This window comes from Plasmodium gonderi (genome assembly GCF_002157705.1).
Source record: "Plasmodium gonderi DNA, contig: Chr14, whole genome shotgun sequence".
NCBI classification, from domain to species: Eukaryota; Apicomplexa; class Aconoidasida; order Haemosporida; family Plasmodiidae; genus Plasmodium; species Plasmodium gonderi.
The window spans coordinates 1,611,937-1,631,828 of NW_021628939.1; the positions used below are offsets into that span (position 1 = coordinate 1,611,937).

A 19,892-nucleotide genomic window follows, 5' to 3' on the forward strand; every position below is an offset into this window, starting at 1 on the left:
CCGAATTTTTTAACGTTTTTTGTTTCTGTAATTATTCGAAAATTATTTTGTTCTTCGAACAATTTGGATTAAATACAGGAAATGTTCTTTTATTCTCAGTGAAAATTTATACCTTGCGCAGCTTTTGTTCCACTGATTTTTTTTTTTTTTTTTTTTTTTTTTAACTGGCATTATTCTATTTGGACTCTCACAAAAACATGCACACAGCAATTCACCCTTTAGTGCAACTGAAAAAAAAAAAAAGGGCTAAAAAATAAAAAGACTTAAAACTTTAATAATACTGTAAAATACTGTAAAGCAGGCAAATCACAATTAAAGAATTTAATAGTTTTTTTTTTTTTTTTAATTCTTTTTTGCCACTTTTTATGCACTTTTTATAAACGTTTAAAAAAATTTTCCATGTCATCTAAATACATAAAAAAAAAAAAGAAATGCATTATGTATATATGTATGTATATATGTATGCATATATTGTATGTATATATTTTTCCGTACTTTCCATGTATTGACTCAAGAAGGCTAATGCAGAAATGTCAGTGGCACAACACGTAAAAATGAACATATCCTGAAAAAGAATAAAAAGCACACCATTCTGAACGTAATTCATATTATTCTCTACGCATGTATTTTTTTTGTACCTAAAATTTATGAGCTTAAGTTGTGGTGACATTATCTGCACAATTAATGATCATTTATGAATTGTGTGTATAAACGCATGGGTGTAGCCAAGCAAGTACAAGTAAAAAAGGGGGAAGTTAAAATTCTTAAATCTTTCTTAAATATAAAAGAATTTTTTTTTTTTTTTTTTTTTTTTTTTTTTTTTTTTGGTTAATAACTTATTATAGAATAAAATTTAAAAGTTGAAGAATAACAAAATGAACCTTAAATATATGTAGACTCACCTGCATATGTTTCTTTGCTATATCTGTTTGTTTTTAAGTTTATTCGTCCGTTCATTCCCCATTTTTTCTTACTTACATGCGTGCGTAACGTAACTAAAGCGAGTGACAATTTGTTCCACATATTTCTCTATAAGGAGATATTATGTATGTATGTGTATATATGTATGTATATATGCATAAACATTTACATGTATTGCAAAATTTTTAATGAGTAAATTCCAATTTGGGGAAAAAGGGAAAGACGGAAAAATCATTCCAGTTAAATTCGTGACTCTATGTTCTCACAAACAATTAACAAAGTCATGAAGAAAAAAAAATTAAGAAAAATAAAAGTTCAATCATAATAAGACGACGCTAAAACAGCTTTTTTTTTTCATTTTTTTCTTTTTTTGTTAAAATATCTTGATATGTATTAATTGTGAGGAACAAATAATCGACATGATATTTTACATATATATATATATATATGTGTCTGTATATGCCTAATTTTATGTACATCACAATTAAGAAAAATCGATAGAAGAAAAATCCCTCTTTATTTTTTGTCCCATTCTATTTTTTCTTTTTTTCATGCATAAGCTCTCAACTAAAATGGTTCAACGAGTTTCCAAAAAAGCTCTAATAGTATAGCAACAATGAATTTTACAATTTTATTTTCATGTTCAGTAGATTGTGTAACCAAAAGAAAAAAAAATATATTTTTAGCCACTTCCCCCTTCAATATTCATTGGTTTTGATGCATAAAAAAAAAAAAAAAAAAAAAGAAAGTTTAACAACCTTAATACCTTTCATCAGACGGATTTAACTGGAACAGATTAAACGCAACATGGCTCCATCCTTCAGTGTTAAACTAAAGATATACGATTTATCCAGAGGAATGTAATAATTTAAGAAGAAAAAAAAAAATGGAAAAATAGAAAAGAGCAAAATACAAAAATAATAAAAACGTAGTATTGAATATATCGCAGTAATGATTCCCTATATATTTTTTTCATACACAAATTCATTTTATAACGAGAGAACGGGATACTGTTTTTTATATTTTTATTTTGTAGAGTTTATTTATTCCCCTTTTTGGTGTGTGCACATGTGTATATATGCATGAATATGCTTAGGCATGCACATGCACCTGAAAATGAATGTGAATATAGCTGAAATATGTTTTTTCTGCTTTTTAAATTACATTTACACTATAGGGTAAAAATGTGGTCTCCCCTTTTGATTGGAAAGCAAATAAACGGAGTATGGCATACGGCTGTTTGGGTTTATGACATGGAGTATTTCTATGGTAAGGATTATTTGTTGCAGATGTGTCTCTTCCCTGCAATGGATTTTTTGAAAACATGACACTTTTACGTATGTGTACACTAGTGGAGCAAACATGAACATATGGTTATATGCACGTGTCTGCTTGGGTATATCCATTTAAACATACCCGATTTAACATACCGATTTAATATATCGGATTTAACATACCGATTTATTATACCCAATTAAACATACCCGATTTTACATACCGATATATTATACCCAATTAAACATACCCGATTTAACTCATCTTCCTGTACACGTCGTTTCACATGTTTGCGTCGTTTCTGTTTTCTTGTCTTGCAGGTGGAGGAATCATGTGCCTTGCCCCAAACGAATTTGAGTCATACTACGACATCAAGCCCGTAGACATCGTTGATATGGGAATAACGGAACTTCATCAATCATATTTTCACGAATATTTAAATGGAATTCAACCAAATTTTACGGTAGATAAATACAATTTAGTTAACTGGAACTGTAACAATTTTACAAATGAAATTTGTAATTTCTTGGTTGGAAAAAATATACCACAATATATTTTAGATACTCCGAAGGAAGTTATGTCAACTAGTAAGGGTAAATTAATTTTAGATATGATGCAATCATATCAAACATCCATTGCCCCAGGGTTTGAAACAAGCGCAACATTATTAAACAATCCCAACAGTAATGACAAAAGTAGTTCAAATAACAATAGTGGAAATAATAAGGAAGTGGAAATTAAGGAACTGCCCAAATTACCAAGTGTTTCATTAGATAACTTTTTTGATGAAAATAAAATAGAAAAATTATTAGATGAATATATAAAGAATGAGAAATACAATTTGAATGAAAAAAAGCATTTTTTGAATATTTTAAAGACATTTTTTGATAACGTAATTACTAATCCAAATATATTAAAAAACAGATATATACATATTAAAAGTTACCAGATATTTAATGATATAACAAACAATATAGAATATAATAAAATTTTATCCTCTTTCGGCATTTTTAAAGGATATGTAGAAAACGATGAAATAAATAACCTACAAAATTTCACCATTTTTGTAGACCCCCAATATAATAAAATGCATGTCCTTTCAGGGCACTTAAATTTATTCATAAATAAAAACATTTTTTTAAAGAATGAAGATAAAACCATTTTCAAAATGGAAAATTTGAAATTTAAAGATATATCAGAATACACTTCTTATCTCGATAAAAAAAAAAGCAATACAAATGATGTACTTATTTTTGTATCCGAAATCTTTGTAATCAATAATTTAGATACCACCAATGATCAAAATGACCTTAATTATTTCAATACTATAAAAAACGGAATATGCTCAGACACACAGATAGAAAACAAATTTTTATATAGCACATTGGACCTTTTGAAGGAACGTATAAATATTTTAACATCATCGGAATGATTGTGTTTGTGATGAGCCATCTAACTGAAACCAGATGATGATTGAACGGGTCAACTCGATAGCTAGCTGATTATGCTACTTATAACCCCATAGAGATTAGAGATGACAATTTTTACTGTTTTGCAACAATGGTTTCACAAGAGGAGCAACAGGTAAAAATATACGGATCGATGGCACCCATTTTATGTGCAACCAAATAACAATAAAATGGGAGAATTCGGTGCGTGTATTATGTATATGTGTGTTTATATGGATTTACGAGGGGACATATTTATATAGTATGCAATTAGTGGTACCGTAACAGGAGGAAAGAAAAATAAAAGCACATTTGATGAAGAATTTTATGCAAGGATTACAAACATTTGGCATAACTACTAAATGTACTTGCGTATGTATATATACTTATGGTGTGTATCATTGTACCATTATAAAAAGGGATCTGATTGGTCGAGTTTGTAGAAAATAACATTCCGGAATTCTCATTTTTACTAAAAGAGGACAGAAAAGAAACGTGCCCGTACCATATTGTTTTTTTTTTTTTTTTTTTTTTTTTTTTTTTCCCATCGGGAAAGACATAAGAAAAGTGGATGTGGATAGCTCTTCAAGAGGGAATTTTCAACTGGTTGAAAATAAGGAACAATTTTATATTGTCATTGTACGGCTTTTGTTCATGCTCACATAAGCATGTATTTATATTTTACTCATTTGGATATTTTTGCTTGTAGTATGTATAATTAAATGTTACTAACCATGTGTGGCATTTATGGCCTTGCAAATTTGCCAAAAGAACAACGTCGAAATTTTAAAAAAAGGGAGACATGGTCATGTAACAATTAATAAGCCAGTTTTTTTTTTTTTTTTTTTTTCATTTTTTTCCATTTTTTTTTTTTTTTTTTTTTTTTTTTTTTTTTTTTTATTTTATTTTTTTAATTTTAAAAAAAATTTTTTTAAATTTTTAAAAAAAAAAAAAAAAAAAAAAAAAAAAAAAAAAAAAAAAAAAAAAAAAAAAAAAAAAAAAAAAAAAAAAAAAAAAAAAAAAAAAAAAAAAAAAAAAAAAAAAAATGCATGTGTTGCATTATACTTGATCTAATTTAAAAATTAATAAACCCGCCTTTTTTTTTTTTTTTTTTCTGCTTTATTTTTCACATTAAAGAAAAAAAAAAAAAAAAATTAACAAAACTTCATGGCTACTTTGCATTTTTATCTTAATAATTTTTAATCCCTTTAAGGTTTTACTATAGATAAAAATGAGATTGCTGTAACTTTGCTCCTCCTTATTTGTTAACACGTATAAATATATATATACACGTGTATGTTTATGTGTATATTTATTCATTTTTTTTTATTTATTTATATTTATTTTTATGTTCATTTTTACTTTTTTTTTTTTTTTTTCTCCCGGCATAAATTTATATTTTAACATAAACAAATTCAGAATTAATCTGTGCTAGGGCCATTTGTGCCAGCACAGCTTCCTTTTTATGTGAATGTGTACACACAACATTTATAATTCTATATTTAAAAAATACATATTCCCTTAGTGAAGTGGATTTATGGAGAAAAATCCTTTTAACTACAACTTAAAAAAACTGAAAGCTAATACGCTTTTTTGTTATTCATTTACGTTCGTTCATTTTTATTCCCTTTTGTGCATTTTCTGCTTTTTTATGTGTTATTAATTTTTTTTTTTTTTTTTATGCATGCACCTAAATGTAGAGCAAGAGTTTTTTATTATACATATATATATTTTTTTTATTTTGTGACATAAAATCGCCTGTCTGCACTTGAACATATGAGTTTTCAGTACATACGCATATTTACATATACATGAAAAATGTAAATAATTTCCAGCAAGCAAAGTACGGGCGAATATATACATAGCACAAATGTAATATTTTATCACCAAAGATATTATAAATAAGTTTGAGGTAAAATGTGAATAAGAGAAAAACAAAGACCCTAACGACGAGATCATAAAAAGCTATGTAGTTTATAGGGAAAAAAAAAAGAGATATAATAAAAGGTACAAAGATAAGGTGTATCAAAACAGTAGAAAAGAGATATATCATGATTCATTAGTTATAAAGGAGAACTAATTTTTATCTTAGGAACAACAGTTACATAACTTTGTTACAAGAACGAAATGGTTTTACACTTTTTATTATTCTTCATATAAAAACTATTTTGAATTTAACATAAAAAATAAATTTTATGAAACATTCATAGCTCTTTGTTTAGTTTTTTGCTAAAAAATATAATGATCAAAATAGCTATTCTATAATTCCACTTAAATTAATTTTTATATATTTCGTCTTCGACTACCCCAATAGATTAGAGGTTTTTTTTTTTTTTTTTTTTTTTTTTTTTTTAGCTAGATATTACATGTATTAAGTTCTCTACGTCATTTTCCTATTCCCGTCTCCTTATTTTTTCCTCTGTTTATATATATTTATTTATTTATTTATTTATTTACATTTGTGACTGCTCCCTTTTTAATGCAAGATGCGTAGCTTAAAGTGTGTAATGATTTTGCTCCTTATCATTTGTTATGGACGCATTTCAGGAAAATTAAAAAGGAAAAACGAAAAATACATTTTACAATTACTTCAAAAAAATGAGAATTACAAAATCGTGACATTAGAACCAGAGTGCACAGCAGGGGTAAATAATCATCTGCAAGAAGGATCAAAAGACTCCAACATTAACAGAAAAGAGTTTTTACTTCACAATTACATAGTTATAAAAAATTCTCGATTTACAAATGAAAATACTTTAGAATTATATTCATCAAAAGAAGAAAGCACTAAAAGTTATTTAGTTTTAACCTTTTACATAGGTGATTTCAATTTCAGCGCTGGTAAAGACGATCCATATGAAGTAAATTTAATTTTGAGTATAGTATCAACAAATAAAAAAAACACATGTAAACATAATAATTACAATATTGTTTTGTTGAAATCTGCAGATGTAAATAACCCATCAGAATTTGAAATTTTAACTGAACCGATTAAATTTAATATAAGTAAAACATCTGGAAGTTTTCGAATTAATGTAAGTAATTTTTTCGTAGATGGAATATGGAGGGCTTTTATAAAAGACAAAATTTCTTTTTTATTAAAACCAGAAGATAATTGTTACACAGTGTTGGAAGATAAATTAAATAAACCATCATTAATAATTGAAAAGAAAAATATGTTTTACACAGAATGGGGTGAATGGTCTCAGTGTTCTATGGAATGTGACGATCCAGACAATGTACAAATTAGAGAAAGAAAATGTGCAAATCCATCCGGTGGTTGTTTTAAAGGGGATTTAAAAGAAACAAGACCTTGTCAGGTACCTCTACCACCATGTCATTCTTTATATGAATACAAGGAATCATCAGCCTTTACAATTGCCATTATTCTTCTGCCTATAGTTCTTATCATTTGTATAATACTTATATTATATCACATGTTTTATAAAAAAAAAGGAGCTGAAAAGGAGTTATATGAAAATGTGGCAGGTAGATTTATGTACGATTAAAAACGGTACATTTCTGTGTGCTAGGAAATCATGACCACTTTGCAATTTTTGAATTGGTCCCTTTTGTTTTTATCCGAGCGGAGTATATATGTCCCAAATGAATTGGTTTAAAATGTAGAATAAATCAACCCATTTACTTAGATTCGCGAAAACAGTTTAAATATCACAAACTACGCGTAAATTTGTTTTTCTGTTTTAAATTTGTTTTTTGTGCTTTATTACTTTTACTAGCTGTACATTTCCAAGTTAAGGAATTATTCCTAATTTTAATTTTCTCTGCTTCTTTTTTTTTTTATTATATTTTATTGTTACTCAACAATTGTCCTATTGTGACATGATCCTCGCGAACATCTCTTCCCCATGCCTTTTTGCAAATTATATTTTTCCTTTCCTGGATTATAATTTTGTTATTCTAGTAGTTTATTCGTTTTTTTGTCTCTGGTTACTCCCGTTTCAGCTCATGCTATTATTTTATTATTTATTTATTTTTTTTTTTTTGTTGTGCTAAATTTTTTAATTAATAGATTCTTCTGTTTCATTTATTCCCACTTTTATGAAAAGATACGTAAAAATGGAAAAATAAATAAAAATAATTAAATAGTTAAATAATTAAACTTGTGGTGGCATCTACGGAAGTTCCTATGCGTCGAATCATTTAATTGATTTTTCATGTTTTTCTGCTTCTGCATCTACATCTGCACTCGGAAAATAGAGCAAGCAACAGTGCTTAACTGTAGCAATATTCTGTTACAAAGATGTATGCATCTTTCAGTTATTTTACTTTTTCCTTCTAAAAATGTAACTTTTATAAGTTTTTCTTATCGACAAGATTTTTTTCTGTGCATAAATTGATACACACACAATTTAGGGAAAGTATGTATATATGGTAGAGTTATGTTTCCATCAGTTTGAACTTTATATGTTGAAGCTTACGCAAATATGAATTCACACAAGCGTAGATCCCATTAGAAGTTGAATGATGTGTGGGATTAACTCATTTAGCTAGAATTCACAACTCTAATGTTAAGAGAAAAGGCAAAAAAAATTAAAAAAAAAAAATTTTAATCTCTCTTGGCCTAATGTTTTATTTTTAAAATATACTCATTTGACCTAACATATAAAAAACGGTAAAGGCTCAAATTTAAACACGCATAATTCGATAATCACGTTTGAGCATTTCCATTTTGCATGCACTTGACCATTTGAACGTAAAGAGACGAGAAATAATGGGTTTGAAGCTGTATGGTGCATATAGGAGAGAAAAAAAATTATTATAAAAAAAGGGTGATTCGATCTGTTTGTAGAACAATTGTGATTGTAATACCACACTTTAATTGTTTGTTGCAATTTTCCTTATCCTGATAAATATATATAAAAAGACACACGAATGCTTCATTTGAAAAGTGTATAAAGAGAAATGTTAAAACATAAGTAGATCAATTATTTTTTAAGACGTTAAAAAAAAAAAAAAAAAAAAAAAAAAGAGATGTAATAAATGCATCCAAGTGAAAAAGGGAAGAAACATGTATCAAGTTATATAAATATATGTGTCTATATATTCGCATATTTTAAAAAAATAAAGTATTTGTAATATGAAAACTTACGCTATTTAGTTTAATTTATTTATTTATTTATTTTTTTTTTTTTGTTTCTTATTCATTTAGATTGTTGTGCTTTGTCTTTTTTAAAAATATGAGGAAAATTTTTAATGGTTCAATTTGGCTGCTGCCAGTTAATCACATTTTAGCCATCTTTCATATACCATTTTATTGTGACATTTAGTTGTATATATGCATAAGAATGGTATGTGTTCACAAGATGTACCTATTTACACACTTATTCGCTACTTTGCCAATAATTTTTTTTTTTTTTTTTTTTTCCTTACATACGAATACGTAGACATATCATTTAGTCTACACAAAAAGGACATATGCTTGTTTACTTTGAGCAAAAAAAAAAAAAAAGAAAACTGTAAAACGCAAATTATACATTTCACAAAAAAGACTTAATAGTGAATAAAAAAGAAATGAAAACACACTGGGGTAATGAACACATAAATTTTTGTGTTGTAAAATTTGTGCTATATTTTTTGATAATAAAAGTTTATGCTATTCATCATGTAGGAAAAAATATTAGAAAGCATGGTCTAATAATGTACCAAAATGAAGAAAGTGATATTTCAATAAATAAAATAATACCTTATTCTTCGGACGAGACAACAATATTTGAAAATTATATGTTAAAAAATGTAAGTCAAAAAGAAAATGTTTGTATAAAACCAATTCGAAATTATAAAAATTTGAGTTCACCTATAAATCAAAAGTTCAAGCTAGAAAATCAGTCTCACGTTATAGAAACAGGAAATAAACGTAACATATATGGCTATGTAAAAAATTTGTTTCAGGATTTGGAGTATGAAATAAGTAACAAAACATTAACATTTAATGTACCAATAACTGAAGAAATATGTGAATTTAACTCTTTTAATAATTACATTTTATATGTTAACTATTTAAAAAACATAAATTTGGAAGAAATTGAAAACGTATTAAAAAAAAATAGATTTTTATTCGTAAGGTTACCCCAATTATATGACTTAAATAAAACCGTTGCTGCATTTATGGGAGATAAATTTTCTGAATCAAAAGGAATATTAGAAAATGACTATATAAAAATTGACATATCAAATATCATAAATTATCATGTGTGTCCAAAATGGGAGTACAAATATAAAGGAAATTATACTGATGTGTACTCAAATGACAATATGGGTAACAAGAAAGTAGAAAAGGAAATAGAATTTGTTCTTATGACGTCACATAAATTAGCTGACATTATTTTATTCCCATCTGAAGTGGATAATCCACAGTACTTTCGTCAGTATAAAAATATAAAGAATGTTGTATATCTTAAGAAAGGTGAGATAATAGAATGAGATCATGTAGTGATGCTTACATTCCTTTGTTCTGATATTATTCTTTTGTTTCATTTCGGTTTTATACACCCATTTCAATTTTTCTATTACTCCTCATGGTCTATATAATTTTTTTTTTCTTCTTTTATTATTATATTATTATATTATTATATTATTTTATTATTATATTATTTTATTATTATATTATTTTATTTTTCTTGCATTACCCATTATGCAGTATTAAAACAAGGACACTTTGAGGCGGGAGAATGGTCCCCGTGTTACAGTGTGTGCAGTGAAGACTTTTCATACAGGTGTAGACATAACAAATGCTTGGTTGAAGATGAAGATTTTTGTGATAGATATTTTATTTTGAATTTTCAGAAATGTGAGTCTGTGGCTTGTCAAGTGTTATTAAAAGGTGCTTAAAAAAAAGAATAAAATAAATAAATAAATGAAATAAATTATAAATACAAAATAAAACAAAGTTAAATGAAAGAAAGTCATTTCGTGCAATGTAGCTAAGTGTAACAAGCAATAAATGAATCTAAATGGTTATATGAACAAATTGATATTTAGATTTTCTCCAATTTTTTTCTTTTTTTTTTTTTCCCAACTTTCAATATTAATTTAGAAGAAATTAAAAAAGTCCCTGGGGAAAATATAATGAAAGATGCGAATGCGGACAATAAGAAAAATGACAACGTAAAAGAAAAAGGAAAAGAAAATGAAAAAGAAATAGAAAATGAAAAAGGACAAGAAAATGAAAAAGGAAAAGAAAATGAAAAAGAAAAAGTCATTGCTAAAGATATTATTGACGCTAATGCTAATGCAAACAATCCGGTAGCTCCCGTACCATATATGAACAGGCATATAGAATCAGAAAATTATAATTTAGATGATGAACCCCTTTCAAGGAGGCGAAGCGAAAAGAAGATCAGCTTTTTTATGTGGATAATAAATAGTAAAAATAAGATAAAGTCGCATATATACATGTGTGCAAACACACATAAACAACGCTATTATGTGTACACGGGTCGTGTATATATATATATATATATACGTAATGTATGTACTTATTTTCCCCAATTTTTCTTCTTCTAACTGTGCCATTTTTAGATAAAAAGATGGCCCTTGGATTATTAATATTTCTTATCTCGGCTGTAATCCTTGGATGCATATATTGCTATGTAAGGTAACAATATTTTTTCTATTTTCCTATTTTTCTTCATTTTTTCAAAAATGTACAAGTTTGGAATTTTTTTTTTTTTTTTTTTATTTCCCTTTTTTTCAGCTCCAGTCTAGGCTTTCATAATGATGAAGAATATTACGTGTCAAAATATAGAGCCCACGCTTGCCAATAGAATTTTTTTTTTTTTTTTTTAATTTTCTCCTTAAGTATAACTTTTTAAAGATGATGATTTATTGTGTTTAAAATTTTTTCAAGGTGGAGAAATAGTGGAAGAATAATTTTGCCTTATTTCACCCAATTTTTTTTTAAACATGCACTTTTAGATCTCTCGTTTGTGGCCTATGGTGAAAGTTTAATTTTTGCCGTGCTATTTTTGCTTAAATTTTTTTGGTTTCTTTTTCCTTCTTTTTTTGTTACATCCTTTTTTTTTTCTTGAATTTTCCTGTTTTTAGTAAGAGCAGAAAATTACTCCCAACAGTATATTTTATAGAAAAAATTTTCTCTTAATATATTCCCATCCGGGAAAGTTGCTAATTTTTTTGTTTTCTTAACAAGACACGGTTATGTAGGGAATGATAATGGTAGCGGAGTTAGTGTTTTTCATATGGTAGCATAATGCATATATATTGTTAAAAATGTTGTATTTCAAAATTGTGAAAATAGAAAACATGCAGGATGTGAATTAATACAATATATAATGTGTCATTCTAAGTGGGTTAAAAAAAAAAAAAAAAAAAAGGGCTTAATGGGAAGGAACTGTCTTTTTATTTATAAAACATTTAATTAAATCATAATAGATTATCTTTCGAATTTTACTTCTGATTACAACAGTTGTCATATACACTTTTATGGAAACCTTTATTTTTTCTTTTCACTTTTTTTTTTTTAATTTTACAAGCATATAATTGCATCATGTATTTATCAAGTTCTTCAAATATTCCGGGCATATTCGTTTCGCCTATATATATTTAAAAAAGTAAAATAGAGTATGAATAAGCTTGATGCAGCAATTGTATAGCTGCAAATTAATATACACATGAAAAAAAAAAAAATGTCAAAAGCACAAACGTACAATTTAAATCGACAACTCAAATGGACAATTCAAATGGACAATTCAAAGTACAATTCGAGCCTTTAAAGTTTACCTGTTCGTTGGATGATATTAATTCAATAAGATCGCTTGTTATAGAATACTTCTGCTTTAAGGCGTTAAACAACACAGTACATTCGTCTCTTCATAAGGTAATGCCAAAAAAAAAAAAAAAAAAAAAATCAGTGCCATGTTAAGCATAGTTATATATGCATATACGAAAAATATTCAACACATGTGTAAGCTAAAGGATACATGTGAACATTTGAATGCAGGTGATGTTATGCATTTTTTTTTTTTTTTTTTCCTTTTTTTCCCTTTAAAAACTTACTTGGGTAACATAAAAAAAATATAAAAAAGAGAATGCTTAAAATCAGTCCATAACATTGATATACACATTAAACATCCTTTCCATATGACTTTGTTGCTCCATATTTTTTTTTGTATCAACAAAGGTATGATAATACTGCTAATAAATTCTCGTAATATATTTATATTTTTTGTAATTTGACATAAAAATCTACCATATATAGGAAATATGGGATTACTACTTTCTGCAATTTGTTGAATTATATTAGCTAAATCTTTTATTGTAATATCATTGTACATTTTTTTTTCTTGCTCTCCTACAGTCTGCAAATTGACTTTTGTTACAAAATAATCTAGCATAATTTTTTGAATATTTTTATTTTTATTTAAATTATAATAAAAATAAAAAATTTCAGTATTTGTAATATAATATGATTCATTTTCATTTTCATTATGTTTTTCTAAAATGTAAAAATATGGCAATTTTATGATATTATTAATACAACATTTTAGAATTTCTACTTTTATATTTTCTTCCATATCATTTTTAATTATTTCATTGAATATATGAAGAATTTGTTCTTTTTTAAAAAACCCAATTAATTCAATAATAAAATGGACATTATTATTTTCCAAGTACAAATTAAAACAGAAATTTAAAAAATTCGTGCGACTTTCCCACGAGGGCACTGATGATGTTGTACATTCATTTAAATTTTTACTTACATATTTTATAATTTCTATATTAATTTCAAAGGAGCTATATTCATTTAACTTATCTGTTTCCTCCATTTTTATATTTCCTGTCTCATCTTTTTCCACTTTGTGATCCTTACTAATTCCCTTGTCTTTTTCCAGTTCACACCCTTCATCTTTTTCTGTTATATCATTCGTTTCGGGAATAGTAGTACTTTCTTCTTGCTTCTTTTCATCCCCAGACTTATCACCTGTTTTTTCATTTTCAACATCATGATTATTCCACTTGTTATTATTATATTTTAGAATTCTAAAAAATTCCTCATGAAATATGGACTTTAACAAAGGGAGTACGGATATGAACTTGCTTAATAAAATTTTCCTTATTTCTTTTTTCACACAATTTGAATATGTTGACAAATATAAATGAAAAAATATGGAAGATCTAACGCATATACTTAAGAAATTGTCAATTGAATTTAAAAAAAAGTGCAAGATATCTCGCAATTCTATATATTTTGATTCGTCAAACAATTTTGTTTTATCATAGTAGGATAATTCACATAAAAGTGTAGAAAAATGAGACCAAAACTCTATTTTATTCTTTTGATAAGACTTTTCAACATTCGAAAGAACAAATTTACACAACTCATCCACATAATTAATACTCACAAAATTCAGGAATATGTTTTCCTTTTTCATTCTTGTCAACATTTTATTATCTTCTAGTATATCCACTGTTTCTATAAACAAACGAACGAAGATTTCTTCCAGAAGAATTTTCTGGGATATTTCATTATTGTGTAGGCATTCCTCGGTTTCTTCCACCTCAACCTGCCTTGCATTTTCCACATCTTCCACATCTTCCACTTTTTCCTCCTTTTCCATTTTTTCCAAATTTGCAGTTTCTTCCTTTTTTTCCATATCCCCATGTTCACCTATGCAGGAATGAGCATTCCCAAAAGGGTGAATTCTATCTCCATACATTGTGGCGCTGTTAAAGAAATCTGTTTGTCTTAAGAATACCTCAACTGATTGAAAAAATTCCGGATGATCAAGGGCCTTTAGATATTCATTTAATTTATCATTAATGAAGGTATAATTTTTTAAAGAACGCATCCTCTTTTCGTGGGATTTTATTTGCTCATAATTCACAAAAATGGATACGATATCATTATAAAAAAAGGAAAAATTGGTTATTAAGAAATTATGAACAAAATTAATTAATTCCATTGGCCATAAATAAAAAGCAAAATGAGAGAAAAAGAGAATATCGTTTTTTAAATGTGGTATGTACATATTACAAATATATAATAAAAATAAAATGAAAACTTTATGATAAAATACATATATTCTTTTCGTATAAACCAGAAAATTTAAAGTGTTATTATAAATTCCCTTAGATGCAGTGATTAATTTTTTTAAAAGATTTCTTATTTCAGTACATGATTTAAATAGAGTATTTATATATATAGCTAATATGGTTTTCTTGGCTCTTATATTTTGATTTTTCTTCAATAAATTTGAAATTACGGAGAAACAAAAAATGTAATAATTAGATGAATTTTGTAACTTGTGGGAATATTTAATATAATAATTGATATTAAAAATATTTTCGTCTATTTCGCTTTTCCTACATTTAATTAGTGAAAGATCGTCTATTTTTTCATTAGCCTCGTTCTTCTTGCTTGTAAAATCATTGTGTGTATTATTTTGATGATCTCCTTCATTAGCATAAAGAATATTAACGTTCCGTGTATTTTTTACATTAGTCTTATTTTCAACATCATGTTCTTCACTACCAATTGTATTAATGAAGTGTGTTTTCCTTTTTAACATACCTAAAAAGGTTTCATCATTTTGCACATTTTCATTTTCACATATATTAAAATTTTTTTTTACATCATCACTTTGGGTTTTATTTCTTCCCTCACCCTGCTCTGAATTGAAAGCATCTATATTGGTTTTTTCAGTGCCATAATCTTCACTATCATCACAATCGCTTAATTCGACATCGAAGTGAGAAGCGGATCCATCAGAAAAAGAAGCACTACCACTGTATTCATCATAATAATCACAGTTATTTTCCTTTTCTTGTTGTTCTTCATGTGATTCATTTTTAGAGTAACAGTCATCACCATTCGGTGTGAGATGTATGTCTGCATTTTCTGCTGCACCGTATGCATCATCATTTTTTTCTTTTTTCATCAGATTAATCTTGCAAAGAATTCCATCCTCCTTTTCTTCTGCTCCCCCTTTCTTATCCTGCTCCTGTTGTGCTTGCTTCTTGTGTTGCTCCTCTTCTGTCCTATTCATAACATTAGCAATTCCGTTTTTAATTATTTCACTGGGTTCCATTCCTTTCTGTGTACGGTGCAATGTGATATCATTTCTCCTTTTCTCATCATCTACCACTTTTAAACATACTGTTGGGATTCTTTTATTTATTATTTCTCTTTTTTTCATATCATCCATAGAGGAAGGTATACGATCATTATTCGAATTGTTAATATATCCATTGTAATCAATATGAACATCTATATTGTTCAGCCAAATAATTAGATAAATAAAAAATGAAAAGGATAACTTTGGTGCTTCTAAAATTTGCTCAATAAACGTTTTAATATATTGATCTCGGTGAGTGGCTAATAATTTACCATTATGCAAAAAGAAAATTATGACATTTAAAATTTCATCATATTTACATTTCATACTGAATTTTTTTTTCTGTAACTCATGTCTGTATACATATCCGTTTATTTTCATTTTTTTTTTTAATTTATCAAAATATTTGTAACAAAAAATTGTGTATCCTAAGGTATAGTCATAATTATCGTAATATGTAGGATGTGACTGATATAACTGAAGCATATTCTTGCTAGCTCCTTTTAACTGTGTTTTTCTTTTCTCCTGAATATATGAATAAAATAATAAATTATTAAAAATTTTAAATATGGCAGAGTAGTTTAGGAAAATGTCATTCGGTGTGTTTCCATTGAATATGCACACACTGTTAACCTTCACAATGTACAGAATAAGAAAATAGAATTTTAGTTTTTCCTTCAACATATCATTTAAAATTATTCTCTTCACAATATTATTTATAACTTTTAGATTATAAATTTTTTTAGTAAATATATTTTCTCCTAAAACTTGAACTTTACTCTCTAGGTTATTATTAAGTATTTGTGAGAAAATGAGAAAATAATATAATTCTATCATTCCCAGTATACTATCATTTGTTTTAACATTATCGTAATACTTTAAATCATTCTTTAAAAAATTCGAATACATATCTTCGTAATTCCTTTTGGGGAAATATCTTGTCATATTTTTTTGTTTGTGAACTCCTTCTAACATTTTGTTTTTCTCTTGTCGTTCTTGATTCACTTGATTAGTTTCTTCATCCTGAATATCTACTATGCCTTCGTTCTTACTTTTGTGTATTGGGGTATGCGTGGTGCATTTGTTAGCCTTGATTTGAAGTCCAATCGAATTTTCCCTTATAGGATATTTTTCTTCATAAATCCCGATTGCTTTATTTCCCACCTTACTAGTAATCCTCCTATCACATTTTTGATATACATCTTGAATAGAGGTGGAAAATTCGGAATGGCAATTTCTTCCTTCATTCAATGCTTTATCATTAGATTCGTTTATGTGATTGCTTGTTCTATGAAAAAGATCTATTACACTGTTTTTTTTGAAGCAATCAAACTTTTCATAATATTCTTTGTCCAATTTAAAATTTGTAAGATATAACTTTTTAATAATTTGATTTATAAGAGTATTTTCTCTTTCCTCTTTTTTATAAAGATCTTCATTTTCCTTTTCATTCATTTTTACCTTTAAGTAGGACATAATATCAACTTGTTCATTTTTTAATTTCTTATATCCATAAAAATCTTTTCTTAAAATATTTGTTTTCAGATATTCATACGTGTAGTTATAATTATTTTCATACACTTTTCTTTTCTTTTCTATTTCAAGGTCTAAACGCATGCTCCTCATTGATGACCTTTTTTTTTTTGTTAATTCATCTGTAGTTCCCTTTTCCCCCAAAAGGTTTAACAAAATAGTAACATATGCATAATAAAACGGTAAATTGACGTTAGTTTTGCATAACAACAAATAAAGTTCATTTTTTATATAATGAAGCATACAGTTAAACAATTTTTTCTTATAATTACTAAGGCTTGTTTTTTCATGCGCAGTGATGAACCCATTTCTTCCCTTAAATGGGAAGCCATCCTCTCCTATATTAATATTGTCTTTCACTTGTTCATAATTTATTTTTTCATCCGTTATATTTGTCTGTATTCGCACTAATTCACTCACTACCACAAAAATGTTCTTATGGAAAAAGTTTAGTAAAAAGGGAACTTCACGGATCAAATAAAATACGTTTCTAATCAAATGGGTCAGGAAAACAATGCTATCCTTAGTTATTTGATCTATGTTACGTATCAGACAATCCGTACTTATTAAATATTTCCTTAAGAGTTCGTGGCTATCTTCTTTTCCTTCTCTTTCACATGGTTTATCAGACGGGAAATGTTCGTGCTCAACTTCCCATTTGTTTTGGTACCCATTTTGGTATCCATTTTCATAATTCATAAAATTTTCAGCTGGTTCTTCTTTTTTCCCCCATAAAACATCCTGCATGCCGTTGAAGTGAGATATCAATTTGTTGAAAATCTCCAACTTGGGTAAGCCTGCATTGGTGCTACCAAACTCATTCCTTAATGTTGTTTGCTCCTCGTCCTTTTCCCGTTTAATTATAAATTCCTTTTTAACATTTCGTTCATATTTTAATTTTTCTTCTCTCCCATCATTTGAACTTGCCACTGAGAAAGGGGAGATCGAAATATGCCCATCAATTGGTGCGCTTTCTTCTTGTTTCTCCTTTATTTTATTCACAAAGGGTTCACATTTTGTATAATTATACGTGTTATTAACATTTTGACTAAGGTTAAAAAGAATTAAATCGTTCAGAAATCTAATGTCTTGTTCGAGCCAGATTAGTATAATTTCATCATAATTATTCATGTTAACCCTGTCCGTAATAACGTTAAGATATGATATATCAAATACTTCATTAATTACATGGTGCACTTGTTTTTGTTCACTTAATATTTCTTTAAATATACTTTTTTTATTTTTTAAAATATGAAAGAAAAATAAAATTTCCTTTGTCAAGATAAGCATCAAATTTTTTATTAAGTCATATTTATATGGATTTTCTGATACACTTTTATCAAAATGAAAGTTTGTTAAAATGTTAAAAATTTTAGACTTTAATATGACATAATTGTGGAATCCTTGCTTAATATTATTCAATTCATTCTTTTTATCTTCCTCATTTTCATATATAGAACTATCATTTTCCTTGTGAAAATAATAATTGGAAAATAATAACCCCTTCAAAAGATGGATAATAATCTTTTTTAAATGATCAATAATTTTTACAATATAAGATTTTTGCTCAATTAAATTTACAAAATATGATACAATTAAATATGCGTAATTTTTATTTATCCTCAATATAGACGAGAAGAAAATTAATATTCGTTCTAATAATTTTTCCTTACGGGGACAATTTATTTTTGCATCCTCATTATCAGTACGTTCTAGCAGTGTGTTTACAAACGGAATAACATAAGTGTTAATTATCCTTCTATTTATTTTATTTTCATTGTTAAAACATTCAAAGAATATCTGTTCTATTTCGATGATATGTGGAGTCAGTGTTTTGTCGTCTTCATTGTTTTCGAGTAGCTGTATAATTTTCTGGATGCGACTTTTTTTCTTGTTTACCATTTAATTGGTGAGGGGGCTCGCAAATGGAAATGTGTGTGTGTGTTTGTGAGGGTGTAGTCCACTGTTTTGGCACAAATTACGTGGATGTATAAACATGCGTAACGGGAGGTATACGTAGATCAATACACCTATCTAAAACCCATGTCTAGCTCTTCAAGCATTCAAATCGGGAATATACATATATATATATTCATATGCGGCATTTCAAAAAACGCTAACTACAGTAGAACACAAATCAAGAACGATTTTTGTTTTCTTATCCTTTCTTATCCTTTCTTATCTTATCTTATCTTATATTATTTTTTTGTCAAAATATGAATGCGCTTTGTCATATATAATACTGTATAAAACCTTTTTTCCCTTAGAAAAGTTTATAAAGGTTGGGTAAATTTGCTTTGAACATGTGTGAATTTACGTTATTCTTTTGTGGGCACTTGGGGGAGTATAATGAATCCTCCTCCCATTGTATAAATTTTCAATTGTTTGCAAAATATTGCACTTAATAAATACTGCTGTTCATAAGTAAATATACTCCATGCTCATATATATCTCACATACAAAATGTATTTTTTCTCGTTAATAATTTTGCTCTTGTAGAAAAAGATACCATTTTCATGGATATTTTATATTCCAACCAATTGTTGTGCAAAAAATATATACAATAATTTTAAAAGAACAGTATATATGTGAGAACGAAGGGGGGGGGAAAAAAAAAAAA

General features: G+C 27.1%; 4 protein-coding genes across 4 annotated transcripts; 3 read left to right on the forward strand and 1 right to left on the reverse strand.

Annotated features, from left to right (window-relative positions):
* Positions 1–1,728: 1,728 nt before the first annotated feature.
* Positions 1,729–3,628, forward strand: PGO_143580 (hypothetical protein, conserved; the record flags this gene model as incomplete). The annotated part of the gene is made up of 3 exons (XM_028690348.1): positions 1,729–1,781; positions 2,099–2,190; positions 2,517–3,628. 3 exons carry the CDS (start codon positions 1,729–1,731, stop codon positions 3,626–3,628), a joined length of 1,257 nt encoding a protein of 418 aa, XP_028546149.1.
* A 2,502-nt stretch (positions 3,629–6,130) lies between these two features.
* On the forward strand, positions 6,131–7,153 carry PGO_143590 (thrombospondin-related apical membrane protein; the record flags this gene model as incomplete). Its single annotated transcript, XM_028690349.1, has 1 exon — positions 6,131–7,153. One exon carries the CDS (start codon positions 6,131–6,133, stop codon positions 7,151–7,153), a length of 1,023 nt encoding a protein of 340 aa, XP_028546150.1.
* A 2,026-nt stretch (positions 7,154–9,179) lies between these two features.
* On the forward strand, positions 9,180–11,431 carry PGO_143600 (hypothetical protein, conserved; the record flags this gene model as incomplete). The annotated part of the gene is made up of 5 exons (XM_028690350.1): positions 9,180–10,071; positions 10,306–10,488; positions 10,702–11,031; positions 11,187–11,262; positions 11,362–11,431. 5 exons carry the CDS (start codon positions 9,180–9,182, stop codon positions 11,429–11,431), a joined length of 1,551 nt encoding a protein of 516 aa, XP_028546151.1.
* A 738-nt stretch (positions 11,432–12,169) lies between these two features.
* Positions 12,170–19,174, reverse strand: PGO_143610 (hypothetical protein, conserved; the record flags this gene model as incomplete). The annotated part of the gene is made up of 3 exons (XM_028690351.1): positions 12,170–12,217; positions 12,405–12,492; positions 12,681–19,174. The coding sequence occupies 3 exons, from the start codon at positions 19,172–19,174 to the stop codon at positions 12,170–12,172; spliced, it is 6,630 nt and encodes a 2,209-aa protein (XP_028546152.1).
* Positions 19,175–19,892: the final 718 nt, after the last annotated feature.